The following is a 19,224-nucleotide window of genomic DNA, read 5'->3' on the forward strand; positions in this document are numbered from 1 at the left end:
CGTGTCGTCACAGACTACTGATATCTGCCGATATACAAAGTTTAAAAGTGATCTCCCTTTATGCAATTGTGTTTTTTTTTCTAGAAATGTATTTTTAAAACAATCTAATAAACCTATCGCTCCTGCAACTATTATGCGATTTCTTAATATTTCCAGATGTCCAAACAGATACGAACGTTCATTGTCCTATTTTCTCTGATTATTTGTAAGCGCGTAAAGAGCGACGCAAAAAGAAAATGCGGCTCTACTTTGTCAAAGTAAAAGAATGCAGCGTGAGACTATTTTTGTTACTGCCCTCTGGAAAGACTCGACCGGGATTCTAGGAGATGTCGGGGACCATTTCTTCGCGTCCCCTCCGGCTTTCGTAACGCGCTCTCTTCTGCCACTTATGGCGAAGAAAACTCTTGATCAGAAGTTTCCTTATCGGTTAAAAGGCGTCGTTTCGTAGAGAGGAATTTCTAGGTTACTTCTTGTAAGTATCTCTCGTTTAATGCGATACGGAATTTCCAAATAATATTCCGCATAATGTAAGCAGGAAGTTTGACTATCATTTGGCGATATTATAGTTTCAAAAATTGTTCTCCTTATTTGTCCGAGCATCGTCAATAGTTTCGGTAAAATTCCTCGTAATTACATTTTGTCATCGGCGCAAACTTTATCACTGCTTCCTTAAAGAGTTTTACGTCAATGTAAGTGTTTAGACACTTTCTTAACAGTCACTAGTCTTTTATCTTGATCGATATTAAAAGAAGAAGAGAGTCATCAGATTTGATAAGAGCGAATAAAACTACAATTTATAATTTGTTTGATTACAAACATCGGGAGGAAAAAATAAATAAATTTCAAATTTCTTTTTATTTCTCCAAACAAGATTTTTTATGTGTGCTTACATTTTATATTTATAATGTTACATTAATATAAATTGTATTTCAGATAATAAATCTTTGTTCTTTCAAAAAATAAATAAATACGCATTAGGAAGAAAAAAAGAAAACTTATATTTTACAATAAAAGAATTCAATTCGTTGTTATAATTTTTTTTAAAGTAAACACGTTTTTATCAAGTTGATTAAATCAGCTTTTGTTCATTATACAAAGAAAGTTTGGAAACAAACGTTGTGCATGTGTATTAAGTAATCAAAATAAAATTATCTCAAATAAGACAAATGATTATTGTCATATATGTACGTAATGAGTAGTATAATATTATATATAACGTACTCCGAAAAGAGGTATAACCTTACTAGATGATAAGGCAGTTACGCGAACCGTAAAAGTGAATGAAATAGATCCCAAATCGTCTGAATCAGCACATATCACTGCGTAATTGTTGTCACTCACTACTTTAACATAATGAAATGTTCGATCTATAAAGACAAATAATTACGCAAAATATATGATTCCATCTTACTGAAAAAATGCTACTCAATACAATTATGTAATAGTTTTAATATTATATTTTATTGCTAATAAACTACTACTTTCTAGGAAGTGAACACGCATTATAAATGTATATGTTTTTATTCTTCTAATAAGAAGTGAACGTCAAATAAAAGTAATGTAAAAAGAAACAACTCACCTTTGTTAGTAAATGTGTATGTTAATTTCAGCGTTGCAACTCCGGTTAGGTCGTTCTGTATAGTATAAGGCGTACCATAAAAATAAATTAAATCGTTCTGTGGTGCTCCAACTTCGATATTTCCAATCCAATCATTCTGGTGTGAATTTATTTCCAAATTTTGCTAAATATATACAGCAAAACATATAAATGTTTTTTAGCTATTTCAATTTTCCCAAAAAACAAAAACGAAACAAAACATCGGTTAATGTATATAACTTATATATTTTGAAAAAAAGAACAAGTCAAGCATTTTGTATCTTGTTATTTATGTGAGAATTAGTTGTAATTTTTCTATAAAATTTCAAAATATAGCACTTAATAAAACAATATAAATACTCAATCATGACTCACCACCTCCGATTTTGGTACGATATGTTCGTCAGTGAGCACAAAAGTCTTGGAATCGCTCACAGGAATAGCAAAAGTCGTTTGGAAAAGAGAGACTATCAAGATAGCAAATGACACGAAGATTGAACGGAACATTTTGATACGTTTGATCAGGTTAAGCTTATTGTCCCTTTTATATAAACTACTTCGAGTGTTTCTCCAAGAAGAATATCTTATCTATTAAAGTTCTTTTGATTTCTACGGTGTGATTAAAATTATCAATACGCGAGTTTCCACGACTTTAAGATGTGATAAATATATGTTGCGATATTATATAAGAGCAACAAAATTTAGCAAAATTATATCTAATTTTATCATTGTTTTAAACATATAAAAGAACCAACTATTATGTATAAAAAAACCAACAATTATAGCTTGTATAATTGAAACATAGCGTATAGAATTCAATCTATTGTAAACAGATCCACCGCAAGACCTTTGTCAGCGATTCAAAATTCATCACAAACTGTTAATCAATCAAGTAGCCTCAGACGGCTGGCTAGCAGATTCTGTTTGCAAGACAAACCGATATCTCGCCAATACGCTCGCTTACAGCACACGTTCAATTATTCATGAAATTGTCAGCGGACGTCACGCCTCGTACGTCTCAAAATCATACTTCATTCCAAGACTTCGTTCGAGTTTGAAAGTATTGGAGAATCATGTGTGCGACGAGATTTCCTAGTTGCTAAAGTTGCTATCTTTGAGTCTTCATTATTTAGTAATAAAAAAATGTACAGTTACAAGAATGATACATTTTAAAGTACAAAAATTGTGTTTTATGAGATGATAAGATGAGAATTTAAAACTTGTTTGCAAGAAACAACGAATTGTTTAACAATAATCATTTTCAAGAGTAATTTCATTTTGACGTTATAGCAAAATTTTGGGATCAAAATTTAAACTGAGTGAAATTCAGCGCATTAAAATCTATAAAAATTTTCTTTCTTCATTAAAATGAAAAAAAAAATTGTGTTGTCCTAAGTCTAATTGAAAAAATCATATTAACATGTAGTAAAAGATCTATATTTTTAGTTTATCAGGAAAAAAAACTTATTCACAAAGTGAAGTTATTTGAGAACGTGCGAACAATTTTAATGACAGTATTTTTTCATGACTGTGAATTCATATAGATACTCTTGACGCGCGTGCAAACACAACTAATTAGAAACACATTATTGCCATCTCCGCCTCACGAGAGAATAATTAATTACGCATTCACAACAGAAGACTGCCTGTAAGAATTCTACGAGACTACTGCGAAAACTACCGTTAATAAATCCAGACTAATTAGTTAGCGAAGAGAACCGAAGGCAGTCGTATGTACACCGTTCGAGTCGAGTTTATAAAAGTACATTGTGTAACTGAGAGATATCGATTAACATGTTTTTCACAATTCACCTCTGCGTTTTTTTTTCAATTATACACGTTATTTTAATGCATAGGTATTTTACTTGTTATATAGATATATGTAAATATAAAATAAATTATTCTCATTCCAGTATTACAAAAGGATTAATATGCATCTTGAGTTGATCGTTAAGTTGAGCTTCTGCACATATCGCTTTTGTTACTCCTTAATCATGGCTGCGAATCACGCCAGAAGTTTCCGTCTGAGCAATTAAAACAGATTTACTGCAGAACTACGGCAAGAAAGTCTGTCTGCCAACAACAATGCGCCGCAAAAAGAGATGCGTCTTGTATATCGTCATATTGAATTGAACTGAAAAATAACAAATAAAAAATTAATGTTGGAATATTTGTTGCTGAAACAAATAAACTTAGTTTTTGAAAGCAGTTATAGGGTTTGAAAGCAGAAGCAATTTGTAGAAGTATTCGTGCTGAATTACTTTGCAAAACATAAGCTATTTGCATATTCAAGCATCTACTCACATACAGCGAGTTTAAAATGTCATCAGCATTGTTCCGCTATTTGTTCCAACGCGCGTCTCGAACATACGTGCACATGTCAAGAATATAAATTTAGAAAATTTAACCGACATCATAAAATTCACAATTCAAGATAATATCCAGATTTTTTAGAACCGATATAATTATATACGTAGCAATATAAATTTACAAACAAATTATTAGACTTCAAGATATTCTTTTCAGTTTATTGAATAAATAATCGTTTTAAACGTTTTAACTAAAAGAAAAAATGGTATATTTATAAATTTTTGTTCTATATTTATCTATTTTTATTGGCAACTATTTAATGTCCAAATTTTGTATAATTAAAAATTTATTAATTAAGTCAGAGAGGAAATCAATACACACACACACACACGCGCTCTCTCTCTCTCTCTCTCTCTCTCTCTCTCTCTCTCTCTCTCTCTCTCTCTCTCTGAGATCGTTTGTCGTTCTAAAAGTGACGATTTAATCAAATTTATGGTAGCACCGAGCTTGAAGTGTTGAAAGGTCGATATATTAAATTAATTTTTTCAAGTAGCAATATCGCTGTTAACTTTGTTAGCGGCGGCTCCGGCGGCCGAAACGATCGATAATTAATCGCATTTAATTTCATACATCCGCATATATTCCGAACATTTTACTACGCGAGCGCGATCGATCGCGATCAATTGTACACGTGACTCGATCGTCACTACCATGCGCTCGCTGGATAACCCGCGGAATGTCGAGGGATGAGATCAGGAACGGGCGGGGGCGCAACAGTTGCGTGGGTGGCTGCGCGTCTAGAATAGATCGGAGGGATGGTAGTAGCGCGGGGACTGGAAGAGAGACACACGTAGAAGGGGGTTGAAACCCGGCGCCCAGCGATGTGACGTGCTTCAGTATTCATCTAGCATTCACGTTGCGAGCAACTCTGGTCGCAAAATTTCGTGAGAGAAATCGTGTCAGCCGAGAGAAACCAACGCGCGAGAATTACATCAATTGCTTGTTGCGATTAATTAATTTTGATTAAATTTTACTTTGATAGATTTTTCTCATCGCGTCTCATTTCAATTTGCACGTTTGTATTACGAAGAAAAAGCAACCAGTTCACCAAAGTGCAAGTAGTGGTGACCGATGATGATCAAAGATATAGAAAACTATTTCGGAATTTCAACATATTGAGGTATTTCTACGTTTCGCGAATATAGCAATTGCAATTCAGCAATTTGCAAACCGCCATCGGCGATACCACGTGGAACTTCGCAATTGAGATCTTTGATCAAATTAGACTGTATGTTATAACGAAAGAACGCTGATCTTCATTGCGCGTGTGCACTTCTTTAAAACTTTTTGTAAACTTTTCTAAAACATTAGATAAACTTTAGTATCTGATAATTATATGTATGTATATTTTGTATAATATAATAATCTCATCTAAATAAATTGCAAACTTTTGTTAATTGTAATAACCAAAGTTTTCTGAAAAGTTCAGAGTTTAACCGTATAAGTATACTTACTGCATGCGAAAATACAAAATAACTCGGAAGCAATACATATTGAAGAAATATTATACAAATATTCATAACATTTTCGTAATATCAGACAGTCGACATACTCCTACGCAATGTTTACTGTGAGAGCGAGATAGATTGCGGAAATCATAGATGACTCGCGAAAATATGTGATGCCATAGAAAATATTTTAAAAAATATAGAAATCTACGAAAACGTATTTTTCTCTTTTAACAAAAATTATCAGTAAAATTGTAAGTTTTTACGTTGAGCAAATACTATTAAAACTCACACTTTTTATTTATATACAATTTCTTTTATCACACTCACAGTAAAATTTTGTATAACAAATATATAATATGTTAAATTTTCGAGAACTGGTTGCACGTTAAAACGGGAGACTAATTTTGACGTGTGAATTCGTTGGCTGGAAATGCCCGTATTTCCGACATAGTTGTTATTTAAATGTTGCTGAGTATACGCATGACGAAATGAAAGAGAAGCTAATTAATTAAATAAAATAAGCAATTAGACTCTTTGTGCATAGAGCAATGAAAAACTGAATTAAAAGTTTTATTATAGCGTATTGCAAATAAACTGTTTAGCGAGAAACGCTTGGCTTGCATAAAATAACTCTTTCTTTATCACGCATAATTATGTGATATTTTTATATAAATACGTATTACATTTATATACGCAAATTGTTTCCTATACTTAACAAATGTACTAACTTCTAGAAACATAAAAAGAGCTTTTCTGTCTCTAAAAAAAATTGACCTATAAATATCGTGGTGTAAATTGCAACCTGACAAGAGAGATATCTGTTAACAAACTCCGGAAGCTCTTCGTTTGCGGTTTCATCATAAAAGATGATCCTCATTAAATTTAAGAAGTCAAATGCGCGTCAATGCTGTAATGAAGCCCAAGTAGAAAGATTTTCTTTTATCACATTTCATGTGTTTTATATATTTCAGCTTTAAACATCATATTTACTAATAATTTTACTTAATCTTTGCTGGCATAATGTATTTAAAAAAAATTCTGTAACCTATATAAACTTTCTTTTTATATTAAAAAAAATCTTTTGATGCAACACTGCAAACTATTATAAAAATTAAAATTGCAAATCTAAAAGAAATGATACAAAAACAACTTTCGTTTTTCTTCTTGAAGTTATCTTTTTTTGGATAAAAAAAGATTAAGAGCAAAAATGATTAAATGTTATAAGAGAAATTAATGCTGTTGATAATTAGACTTATTTCAGTACTCGATAAGATAATGTTTTTTCAAATTAATTAGACATAGCGTTTATCTTTTATTTGTTACATAATTATTGTATGACTTTTATTACTTTTTACTTAGAAAGTTAAATAAAATCTGATTAAAGGATGTTTTTTAACAGTTTTGATTTTCAGAAACAATTTTTCCGAGTGAAATGGTGTAACCATTTTTCTGACACGCGTCGCCTTCATAGACGGTTCTTTCATAAATCACAGCATTTCCGTAGGGAACGATTACTATGAAAGCGGATTCGCCCGTGATACCTCTTCCTATTCACTCAGCACGATTGTCATCAGACAACATCATAACACACATATTTTCTTCCATTATGCAAAATGCAAAAATATCGACGTACTATACACCATGCTTCAGCAATGTTTTTTTTCTCTGTCTACTGTGGACATATTTACACAAGAAAAAACTGAGTGAAGAAATGAGAATTACCGTGATATTCAGCAAGTTTATAAAAGGAACGTGCAAGTGGAACGTGTTTGCTAATTGAAATTTTTATCTCCGACCGACTCTAATTTTCGCTTGGAAGACCTAATTTTTTTACAAAATGTTTTAGTTATGCACACGCTTGAACCGCTTCGTGTACTTTACACAGGCCTGTCTCTCTTATATTAATATTATATAAAATAGGCTTCTTTTATCTTTCTCGCTAACAAGTCGCAATTGCACATTGTGTTTAGAATCGTCGTCTGAATAATATTCTAAATGACTCTGAACAAGTCTCTAATTGCTCTAAACAATTCGACATGTACGCTTTTCGAAAAACAAAATAAGGATTTTGTGTGTGTATTGAATTTTGGAGAATGTTACATAACACTAACTAATAGATTAAAAAAATCTCATCGAAATTATAGTTCGTCACTTTCTACGTATAATTACATAAGTGTCACATACGGGATTTTCAGTTTATTGCATAGTGACACCTAGGAAGTCATGTACTTTATGGTCATCAAATATTAAAAAAAAATATTCATAAGTAAGGTAAAAATTTAAAACCGAAAGATCTCTTTACTAGGGAAACATATAAAGCTTTAAACTTTTAAACTGCTCTCTCCTCTAAAATTTGCGTTTTGGAGTTACGGGATTATACGTAGGGAGTGATGATACAATGAGAAGACCAGCGTGTGAGTAATGTAAAAATCGTTGACGAAACGCATAACGACGTATGGGGATAGAAGAGTGAATTTCATGTCGGTGAGAAATCCAATTTGCGGCCGTGTTGGAAGGTGGAAGGAACCGATCGCGTTGATGAAAGATTTTAAAAGTAACGATAAAGGTACAAGAAGAAAAAGATTATTGCTGTGCGCGACACGGCGGAAAGTGGACGAGATTTCCGCCCGTGGAGAAATACGATTTATAACGGGGTTTCGTTATTGCGGAATTAATTATTGATACAATCGTGGCGCGAAAAACAACGAGAACGACGACAATGTTATCAGAATTTGATCGTGAAACAAAAAGAGATATATAATCTCATATAAAACAAGATTTATCGTCAGTTCAACGTTCGAGAAAAAAATAAAATTATTGGTTTTTGAAAATGCACCGCATATAGATAAGAGATTCGTTTACCGATTGAATGAAATAAAAGATAGAATCACAGTCAATTTACGTTCTGCACTGAAACTATTCTGTGCAAATAGAATTAAACGAAACGATACAATATTTTGTACGTACGCTGTAAAGAAATAATATATAATTACTTGACAGATTTATCTAGTAAATAAATTTGAACACTAACACTTAAATAAAAATTAAAAAATCTCTAGTTCTCTTAAATTTGTCTGTTTATGTCATATATGGCTTACCTACAACTTGATATATTCGTCTCACGTATCATCACGATAAGTGTTCCTCAATATTTTACATTTACACAATGTAGATATCAATGCTGCTAATAATTTCTATTATTTCAGTCTCAACTGTTAATATGATTCATATTCTCGCGATACGCGAATTATAATGTTCCATGAGAAACAATGTACTGGAAATTTGATAAGAAATTCGAACTGTTTCCCAGTTTGGCGTTTTACGCTTTGAAATGGCCATCCCGAACGCGCAGCGTAAATTCTCGCCTAACGAAGATTGTCTAGTTTGCGGAGACTCTATCATTCGCGTGAAATTAAATTATCGTTGGAAATTATGATGCCGCGGTTCGTTTAACGCGTTCGCACACCGCGTGCACTAGGCACTTTTTCTTCGTTTGTTTTCACAACTCAGTGTTTCCGCCTACTTCACGCCACGCCAAGATCATCCGCGTGCCTTCTATTAATCTTGCCATGCAAATCTCTCTCGCTTCCTGCAAAAATTCTTTCCGTCCTTCCAGAACATTTTTTGCGCTACGCATATTCAAATACTACAATTTTGAATAATATCTATAATTTGTATAGTTGACTAAATCTTATAAACTACGCCTCAAATACAAATTCGAGATTTTCTGTTACAAAGTTAAATAAACTTACGACTTGTTTCACAGAATCTTCAAAATCTGCAAAGTTCACAAGAAATATTCTAGTTTTCATAAAAAGATCGTCGTGTTGCCATTACATGCGATAAAACCTGGATCCGAAAAACGCTTTCATCGCCTACGTAGATCGCGTATTTATCGACAGTGAACTCGCTGAAGCGTGACAACCAGAAGTTAAAGCTGGAAAGGAAAACACGACGGCGAGAAAATCCGTTAAATAAAATCCCGAATAGATCGTCGCGTCGTAAAAATCGAACGGTCCATTAATGATTAGTCGCCAAAGTCAAATTCAGCCGCGTGTCGTGAAGCGCGCATTGTTATCTGCTAATTAGAAAAAATTAAAGACTGTGACAAAATTGTCAGCCGCGCGAATCTTAAGTTTAATAGTATCGCACTTTGTGCAGCTGTTTAACGCAATGATTGCACAAAATATATTACAAACGCGGTATAACGAATCGTGGCAGTAGCAAAGAATTGAATAAATCAAGAGGAAAATTCGTGTTTACGTATATCGTATCGTCGATTCAGTTGCAATCGATCGGGAGTGAACGAAAGAGAAAAATTTTCACACTGACAAAGTTTTCAAATTATTTTATCAAAAGAAAAAGTTAATATGTCACTATCACGCACAATGTGAAGGCGCAACATAATGAAGACAATTTTTTAATTTTTTGTTAGTCATTTTACTGAAGATTTTTTAATGTTCTTCGTTATTATCACATTTATCACTTCTAACGTTGCATTACGCTGCGCATTTTTCAAAAATTTCACAAATGTGCACTCATGCATGCGTCGGCGTCCTCTTATTCTTCTGCGCTTTTCAAACATTTCTTTCAAATTTTCACACATTTTCAACATTGTATGACACTTCTTTCTCATATTCCGCATGTTGGTATATATCCCGTGTTGTGTGCATCACGCACGTACTTCACAGAATTCGTTGAATTGGATCGAGAAAAGAGGCTATGGGAAAGATACGAGTGCAATGGTACATCACGCTGACAGCTATAGCTGTCGCGCGGCGCTTCGAGAAACTTGCTTTATACCGGTAATACGTCGTTTATCTCGCGGTTTATATCTGTAGCAACTACTCGACGGTGGCATAAACCGCCGCACCGAACTCTTCGTTCGTCTCTCCTGTGTTCAATATCGGTATATTTCTTCGAAAATAGTAAGGAAATACCGAGAGCCGCCAATGGAGATCTTTTCGTCTTCGAAATCACCGATCCGTTGCTATTCGTTCCATTTTTGCGCCCTCTAAAATCGCATATCTGCTGCGCAAACCAACTTTGCCATACATCACGCGACGTTTTCTATCTAATCCATTCACACATCATTTACTCCGCAATCCATGCCCTCCCTCAAATTAGCGTAAATCCCGCCGGTTCTTTCGACTCGCTTTCGGAATATTCACGTAGTAGAAGGCGACTGCTGTAACATCGCACCGTTGAACGTATGAGAAATCGCAGACAAAGACATATATCCAATGTAATTTACATTCTTTATTTTTAGAAGAATTAATGGAGTCTCTCTCTTTTTCTAAGTCTCTCTCTTCATGTGTATATTTACATACATTGAAAATGTTCCATTTTTATGACATTTCTATATAATTCAACTTTTATCAAAATAAAAAACTTGGTTTTAGAAATAATAAGCAAACCTTTTTTTTGAAAAATAAACTAAACCGCATAATTTTTCACGCGTTATTGCAATATAGTAATCACACGCAAAATTTACAGAAGAATAGATAAGCCGATATCTCCCTTGTGTATAAAAAAAAATTTTGAATTGAGACAAACCGATACAGGCAAGAATTGCTATTTCCAAATATCACAACGTATATCTATATTGCATTTTTATTACATAATAGCGTGTAATTTATCGAGATGCTAAACAACAGAACGCATGTTGTACTGTACTCGCGTAAAATATGTACGTCATGCTCTTGAGCTTGAAACGACGACAGATGGTAAACGTAACATGACATTTCTCGTTCGCGCTTCTTGCTTGTCATCAAGATACAGTAACTAATATCATGTAGAATCTTCTTTGTATGGATCTTTTTTTGGAACTTTTTGCTCGAATAGAGAATAACAAGTGCTGTTTTTTTCGGGATAAAATTCAAATTAAGAACGCTTCTTTCGAGAGATCCATGCGGATTTAGTCCCAGAGAAAAGTTAAATCCATCGATGGAATAATTTTATTACTTCCTTTATTTCTTCGCTAAGACTATCAGATTGGCGAGGAGATTTATTCCTCGTTTCTCTTTTCTGCTCGTTCGTGACTCTCGGCTCGTATCTAATAGTACTTCCGAACTGGTTTGAAATGCCTATCCGATAACTATCTTTCCATTTTGCAAATTATGAAAGGTATTACACTATTTAAAGCGATTAAAACATGAAATCAGAGAAATTTTATTGTAATAAAGAAAGAAAACTTTAAAGTAAAAAGACGAAGACTTTCTTTATTTGTTTATCTTTCATTAATGATTTTTAATGTTGCGATGCGTATGTGTGTGTTTTTGTATTTTTTAAATAATTCTGGTTTGTAAAAATTCACGACAAATGATAAGAATTACGCTGCAAAAAACGTCGTATGTCTAGAATTCGTTGTATCGATTACACGACTTTTGCGTTTCCGCAAATCGATGATTTGCGAATTTTCATGGAAATCCGATGAAATGAATGGGCAACTGACGCAAGAATGAGATTCGCCTTTTGAGCGTACCGGACCCGCGCGGAAATTATGTCATCCCGTAAATTTCCGCCGAAAGTCGGCGCATCGGCGAGGCCCATTGAATGAACCGACGGATACTGGAAAATTTGCGTAACTGGAAAATCACTCATGCAGACACTTCAATACGGGCAATCTTTCGTCCGCAATCGAGCACTCGATTCAAAAAAGTGAACAAGTCTGTATTCAAAATTTAATGCACTGTGAATTTTTTCGATACTGTCGTTTGTTGCATCACTTATAAATTATTTAATCAAGTTTTATTTTATTTATTTGATTTTATTAATGTTATAGTAACTGTTTTTATAAATAATAAATTATATATTAAACTTATATTTGTTACGTCCTGAGTCGGGCTATAGTGGAGAGTAACAGCTGATTATATTGACACACGACATGCAAGTCCGGTTATGCGGGTCTCGAGCGAGACACTTTAGGTTTCCGCACAGACAAGGTCGGTCAACGACTTTGGCCGGTATTATTCTGTCATGTGAACTTTTGCTCTCGTCTGTCTCTTTTTAGATATAAGGAATTTTTATAATTGAAAAATAAATTATAATAATATATAATTATTATAATTATTCTAATCGAGAAAGATAAAAGAAAGAGAACACCATGAAGTCTATAAGACGTAACAATATATTAAATGAAATTCTTCCATTATGTGATCTCTTCCTCTAGGAATCTACGGCTCCTACCCTTTAAGTCGCGCGCAGATAATCCTCGGTGTGGAATATACCTAAGTCTAGAACTGCAACTAATCGTCAATTGATTAGTCTGCTTGTGTTACCGTCTTCTGCACTCAAAGCATATACTTCTTTCCGGGATATTGCCAGCGTTGCAAATAACGACTCTCGTGGCTATTGTCAAGATCAGGTCACCGTTCTTTTCGATTCTTTCAGACATATATATATATAACATATGTCAGCTAATCGAAAAAGGGGTCTTCGAGAGTATTACTTTTTATTATATTTTTATTCGAGAGGTGACAATTATTTCGAGATAGTCTTATAAGTATCCTTGCTTATATATATACATGTATACGTAAAAGAACATCGCGAATCAATTAATATAAAGATTTCATCAAATTATTGATTTATAAAAAAGTTTCCGAGAGCATCTTAACAAACTTGACCGACTTTGCAACAGCATGTTGCCCCTGTTTCCTTTTCAAATAAATCATACTTTATTATAATGCATAGAATGCTAGTCGTAGAATTGAATTGGTCGTACGCAGATTTTGCACGAATCAAAGAAATCGATAATACCTAATACCTAATACCATTGAAGTGACATATGCAGCTATTCGAACGCGACGGAATGCGTAGATAAATGGAATCGATAATGAGCCTAATTATTCCGCGTTCATTTTGGCGAGAAAATACTATCCATAATCGCCGATATCGACACGTACATTCCTACCAGCGAGAATGCTTGCCGCGGCTCTGGCGTGACTGGCTTCGATAACTTTTGATAATAATTCGCAGGAAATCCAATTACTTCGGCAACCGGAACACTCTTATCGTCAATACGACTACGTAAGTTGGGCTAGAAAAAAAGTCGATGATTAAAAAGAGAGAAGAAACAAAATAAAACTCACCGTTATTTTTGCTTCCGTTTACAGCGCTCCAATATACTTCTAATTGATCACTAATTGTTTTTACTGGCTCTCCCGATTAAAAAATTGCTATTGCGTCAGAACATTCCAAATATAATACTTTGACAGCACAGATATTGATAACAATACACCTACAACAAATAAACAAATATTTTTTAAACACAAATTAAACTTGTTTTCGACGGTTGAATTTTGCTTTAGTGATGTACGTATAATAATAGCAAACAATAACAGAAATGATATAAAATACGAATATAGCTTAAGAATTTTTATACAAGTGATTCGCTACAAAAATTGCCGATCGCTACGCCTGATTTTCTTGCGTCTAAGTTAAACGTTCGTGAGAAACTTTGATCGAGCAAACAAAAAGACATTGAGAACATCGTAAAGCGTGATGGAATAAGATAGAAAAAAAGAGAGGTGGTGGTGGTGGTGGTGGTGGTGGTGGTGGTGAGCGCGACGGATCGGTTGGTGCGTGGGTGCACGCGTGTAATGGTGGAGCGTGGAGTGTATGTGCACGATGCAGCTGATGACCTTGAACTCCCTGCTGATGTTCGACCTGGTGTTCCTGTTTTTCCTGTTTCTCGTCGGGGTCTCCTGCGTCGTATACTACCTGCCGGGTAGTCGGGCGCATGCTTTCGCACCGCACGAGATCATCACAGCGCGAACGCCGCCGCGCTATGACGCGCCGATCGACAATGTGTAAGGTGGGTACACGTAAAATCGTGCGAAGCATTGATCACAAGCGAGCTGATTACGCGATGTATATGTCCCACGAGACGCGATATCGCTTGCGAGCTGGCGCCTCTGCGTGATTCATGAATAGTGGATGAATCGCTGATAAAGCGCTCGGCGTTCTCGAAAATCGATTTCGCAGCTCGAATATTGCTCGGTTACATACGAGGAGGATATGACATTCACGATTGTTTCGATTTAAATTGCTCTATTGACGCGTTTTCGATGTAAAATACAACAAAAAAATTAACGTCACATTTTGTACGCGTACAATGCTTATTCGATTACGATCACGCATGGGATGGAGTCTTTCATGCGTTGTTCACCGCGCAGTTTGATTTGCGCTCTGATTAAATCGTGCGGAACCGGAGTGGCTCTCCGCGCCGTCAACGCTAAATGATTGTCCTCTAATTAAACGGCGCGCCTCCGCAATCACACGTACGGCCGTGTTAACGTTATTATTATATGCGCCCATACCTGTCTCCCACAAACGTGTCGAAAAAACACGATTTAGTGATTTAAGAAACAATGCACAATAATGTTACGAAAATTAATAACATTGATCGTAAAATGTTACAACTAATAGAATATCATACATGTGAATATGTGCATCTGATCAGCTGAAAGCAATTATCGGAACTCGAATGAAGTATTACTCCTGTCAAAAGCACTCAAGGTTACCTATTTAAATTGACCGAATTCAGATATTGCATAATTCAAGCGCTATTCAATATTGTATAAAAGGTCACCGAGTTACGTGAATGGTTGCATGTTTGTCTATTGTACTTTGGAAATAGCCTAATGCGTGGAGCATACGTAGATCGATTTAAAATAAGTTACGAAAAGTTTGAAAAATTTAGTGCATTTTATGATATATAAAATATTTATGATATAAAAAATAAAACTAAGTCTTAAAAATATTGAAACAAAAAAATAAAACTTACCTCTCAAGATAATATTTTTTTTTGACGATTCATTTTGTGCGTATGTATTTAACGCTTAGCAATAACAAGACTTCACTATTCAAATCGGATTGTTATTTAATTGTTTTTGACGTTTTTGTTTTTGTTTTTTGTTTTTATCAGTCAACTATAAAATAAACGGTTAGTTCCGCGAAACGAAATGTTTGTCGCGGAAAATTAATATTTCCGCAAAGTTTTTTTATATTAGTTTGTCTGAAGAAATCAGTTTTGACATACGCTATTGCAGAAGTGCGCAAAAAGTGCAGCGGTTTATTAGCAAAGTTCAAAAGTTTCAAAATTAGAAAGCAAGCTTTCGACGAATGTCAGTAAAAATAAAATAAAAGTTAAAAACAGCTTGAAATTTTACACGCGAATCTTCTTAATTATAAAAAAACAAATATATTATTTTCTAATAAAAAATTTTAAAAATATATTACCTAAAAAAAATGCATATTATAATTGCGATACTAATAGAATCGCAAAAAAACAAATACAAAAAATAAAACTTTGATTTTAATGTTGCAACGAGAATACACGAAACAATATAATTAATAATACATTTTGGTGTCACAACACGATTTGATCTTTTGAACTTCAGGATGCAGACTCGGATATTCATTATCGCATAAATCCGATGTATTTTACGATAGTCTGTTGACTGGAAATGATCGAAAAATATAATGCACGATAGACGCGCGCAGTACTGTCAAGTGCGAAACAGATTGCAATCGCGGAATAAGTTGTGTTTGAAGCAGAAAGTTTTAATCAAGACGTTTATTATCAATAATCACGATCACAATTGCACGACCAGAATGCGGCACATCTTCTTAATTGCTCCTTAATTACTGCAGAAAAGTTACATCTATGGTATTACGCGTTTTATTAATAACTTTATTAACGGGACTTGCTTGCAGATAATATATGTGCACGTTGGAAAATTTCTACTCGCGATAATCTCGTAATTATTACATATCAGTTGAGCGAACGATCGCGTCTAATCGAATAAAGTCGAATATGCCATAAATTGACGGACGTCATGCTGCGAAGTCAATCACAATTAAAGTCACATTAATCGAACAAAATGCAACAGGTTGGAAAAATTTCTTTATTCCATAATGAATGTTATCAATAATCAATAATTTTTTAACTTAAGATTATATTTTAACGTAAGGTTATATTTTGCTCGTACAAAAAAATGTTTTTTTATTTATAATTTTGTTCTTTGTTTTTTATAATATTTTATAATATTAAATGTCTGAACACATTTACGCTTTTGTTAAAAACCTGATATAATAATTATATAAATAAAAGAATGAATAGATTAAATCTCTCTTGATGCGCGATATAAAACATACAGCTCACGCGTGCAAACGTGTAGAAAACATAGCTTTTCTCCTATCATTTGGCCGAAATCAGTGAAGAGTAGCGAACAACAGATAACGATAGCTTCCCCACGTTACTTTATTTGAAAGAGCAGTCGCGGAGGAGAATACTGCTGAAAACAGGACTGACGTCTATTGTTTTCTGTGACTACGGTATATCTGCTGATTGTTCCTCGGGATGTACATGACGTTTGTTAGGGTTACATGCAAACACAGACGAAGAACTTACGCGGGCACATCTTTACACGTTTGATTAAAAATACATCCACAGAGATTAATGATTTTTATCTTCAACCCCATTATGTTTCTGCATTCTTTCTTTAATTTTCTTTTTTGATCTTCTACAATCTATATTTTAAAAATCTTAAATTTAAAAAATTAACGGTGGGTGTTTTAAATGACAAAAATAAATTGTAAGATACATGTATATATATACAGAGAAACATTTTATCTTCCTTGTATCTATTTTTACGACTTATGTTGCTTTAAAGGAAATGAAGGAGCGCGAAGTAACCTTTGCAGAATAGTTCCTTACTCTCTTTAGTATGTCAAGCCACAGTGACATGTCGAACAAAGAGGCTAATATGAACGCGGCTGAGCAAGCAATAAGCCCGATACCTTCAATATGCACGCCCCATCTTGTTTGCATTTGTTTACTCGAGACATGGGCTGCGGAACACTGTGTTGTTTCCCCGATCGAATGCATGTTCATCTTGTAAGGCAAGATAAATTATTATCTTTTTAGTGTTCAAAACAATCTTTTTATTAGGTTTATTTTGTAAATAATTTTAAATAATTATATTATTTGTTAAAACAAAAGATAAAACGTTAAATGTGTGCAAATGATTTAAATAACTAAATTTTCAATTATTGGATAAAGTATTTAAAAAAATTTTATTTTTCCGCTTATAGAATGCCGACAGACGTGACCGGGAACTTAGGACTCGCGGTAGTGGCAGGAGATGTCCTTGCTTTGCGAGGTACAGGACTTCTTGCTGCAGAAACATGGGCTCTCCTTTGCCAGGCTGCCCAGGCCCTCCAGGATCTTTTTCTTTCAAGTAAGTTAAATATTTTGTGAGAATTTATTGGCACGTTACGTGTGTGCGTAATCTCAGGTCACAATATTTAAATAAATATATAAAGCATATAATTTATATTTTTTCTCTATATAATTACTAGATATTATATTATTAAATACTTTTATGCTACATTGCAATTATTTGTAATTATCACAAACATAGAAAACATAAAAAAATATTCAGATGCTCATTTTTCGTGAAAAAAAAAATTCCGGTACCGGGAATCGAACCCGAGCCTCCTGGGTGAAAGCCAGGTATCCTAGCCACTAGACCATACCGGATTACACGGTAAGGATACCAAATTTTCACTATATAAGAATTGTATAGAAATGCTTACTATTTTATAATAATAACATTAATGTTTATCAATATTTATCAATATTATATTTATGTTAGCAATATTATTGATATTATAAGCAATCAATATCATCTTATATAACCTAATTTCCTATAATTTCAACAAAAATATTATTTACATTTTTTATCTTTATGACAACATAAAGACATTTATAAAAATATTTGACAAAAAAAGTAAATCTTTGTTTCTCTTGTAGAATCGGAAATATATCTACACATCATCTCCGCCAAAGTATCGACGCTTTCTTGAACATTTCCATTAACGTTGCCGAGAATGACGGATAATCCACGCTTGATTATCATCAATTCTCTCTATCGCGTCATTACTTTTTCTGTCTTTTTTATCATGTCCTAAAGAATAAAATGAAAAACAGTATCATGATTTGACGTGGCAATCCTCTTACAGCATTTTCTCTTATATCCAGTTTATTTCTCGCATCAATGAGCATCGGAAATATAAAAAATACCTTCTGTGTGACACGATGCACTATAAAAATCGTATCTGGGTGCCTCTGTTCTTCTGGCGCCAAAACTCTTCGGAACGAATTACGTGATTGATGATAGATCGAAAGAGAAGTTAGAGATTCTTTTTTCTAAAAGAAAAAAATAGTTCATGCAAAATTAACTTATTCTCTATTATTTTATTCGATTATTCTTTATCATATATATATGCATATTTATAATAAAAGCCAATTATCGCAAATTTGAAATGAAACTTATGTAATAAATTAGAATGCAATGAATTCAATGTTCTGACAGTAAATATTAATCTCTCATATATTTATTGCACATTTAGTTATCACATATAATTACATAACCCATCATGTAATTAATAATACGCATAGATGGATTGAATAATGAATGGTTGAAAAGCGCACGTTTGCATTTAATGTCGTATACATTCATTCTTTTGCGTACGCGAAACATACATCATGAATGTCATCCAGATTGCATTTCTGACTTTTTTGTTCCTCGGTTGGTTTAATTTTTATTATATTTACAATAGCAGAAGAGAAATTTGCTTGCAAATCACATTATAATAATACTGTTCTAAATTAATGCAATACGCTCATTGTTTTAATTCATTAATATATCACACAAGTTTTTTTTCGTAAAGAACTAGAAAATTGCACAGTACGCGTATTCAGATGCAGCACTACATCGGTCGGATCATATATAACGT

The 19,224-nt window shown here is 33.6% G+C and overlaps 2 protein-coding genes and 1 non-coding gene across 6 annotated transcripts in view; 1 reads left to right on the forward strand and 2 right to left on the reverse strand.

Annotated features, from left to right (window-relative positions):
* The window catches only part of LOC109857950, a 61,786-nt gene that overhangs the window by 12,246 nt on the left and 30,316 nt on the right, over positions 1–19,224 (forward strand). For 3 of the 4 annotated variants that reach the window (XR_002250559.1, XM_020434756.1, XM_020434765.1), the window contains one exon: positions 17,518–17,663. Coding sequence is in view for 3 of the 4 variants with exons in the window: in XM_020434756.1 (XP_020290345.1) it covers positions 17,519–17,663 (145 nt within the window). In the remaining variant the exon portion in view is untranslated. Of the gene's footprint in view, positions 1–14,162; positions 14,234–17,517; positions 17,664–19,224 lie in introns of those variants that run through there. The other variant, XM_020434775.1, reaches the window with a different exon arrangement.
* Positions 974–2,133, reverse strand: LOC109857982. The gene is made up of 3 exons (XM_020434812.1): positions 1,973–2,133; positions 1,580–1,742; positions 974–1,367 (listed from the first exon to the last, which is right to left on the reverse strand). Exons 1-3 carry the CDS (start codon positions 2,102–2,104, stop codon positions 1,207–1,209), a joined length of 456 nt encoding a protein of 151 aa, XP_020290401.1. The 5' UTR covers positions 2,105–2,133; the 3' UTR covers positions 974–1,206.
* On the reverse strand, positions 17,894–17,965 carry Trnae-uuc. Its single transcript has one exon. It is a non-coding gene; the product is annotated as a tRNA-Glu (tRNA).

The sequence above is a fragment of the Pseudomyrmex gracilis genome, unplaced genomic scaffold, assembly GCF_002006095.1.
Source record: "Pseudomyrmex gracilis isolate BER0280 unplaced genomic scaffold, ASM200609v1 scaffold_5, whole genome shotgun sequence".
Classification (NCBI taxonomy): Eukaryota; Metazoa; Arthropoda; class Insecta; order Hymenoptera; family Formicidae; genus Pseudomyrmex; species Pseudomyrmex gracilis.

What these genes read in the sequence shown, in the direction of transcription:
- LOC109857982 (XM_020434812.1), bottom strand. Translation starts at nt 2,104, where the DNA reads ATGTTCCGTTCAATCTTCGTGTCATTTGCTATCTTGATAGTCTCTCTT. An exon ending in TCGTACCAAAATCGGAGGTG is followed by an intron (nt 1,743 to 1,972) that starts GTGAGTCATGAT and finishes GTATATATTTAG; the next exon opens with CAAAATTTGGAAATAAATTC. An exon ending in ATACACATTTACTAACAAAG is followed by an intron (nt 1,368 to 1,579) that starts GTGAGTTGTTTC and finishes TTGTCTTTATAG; the next exon opens with ATCGAACATTTCATTATGTT.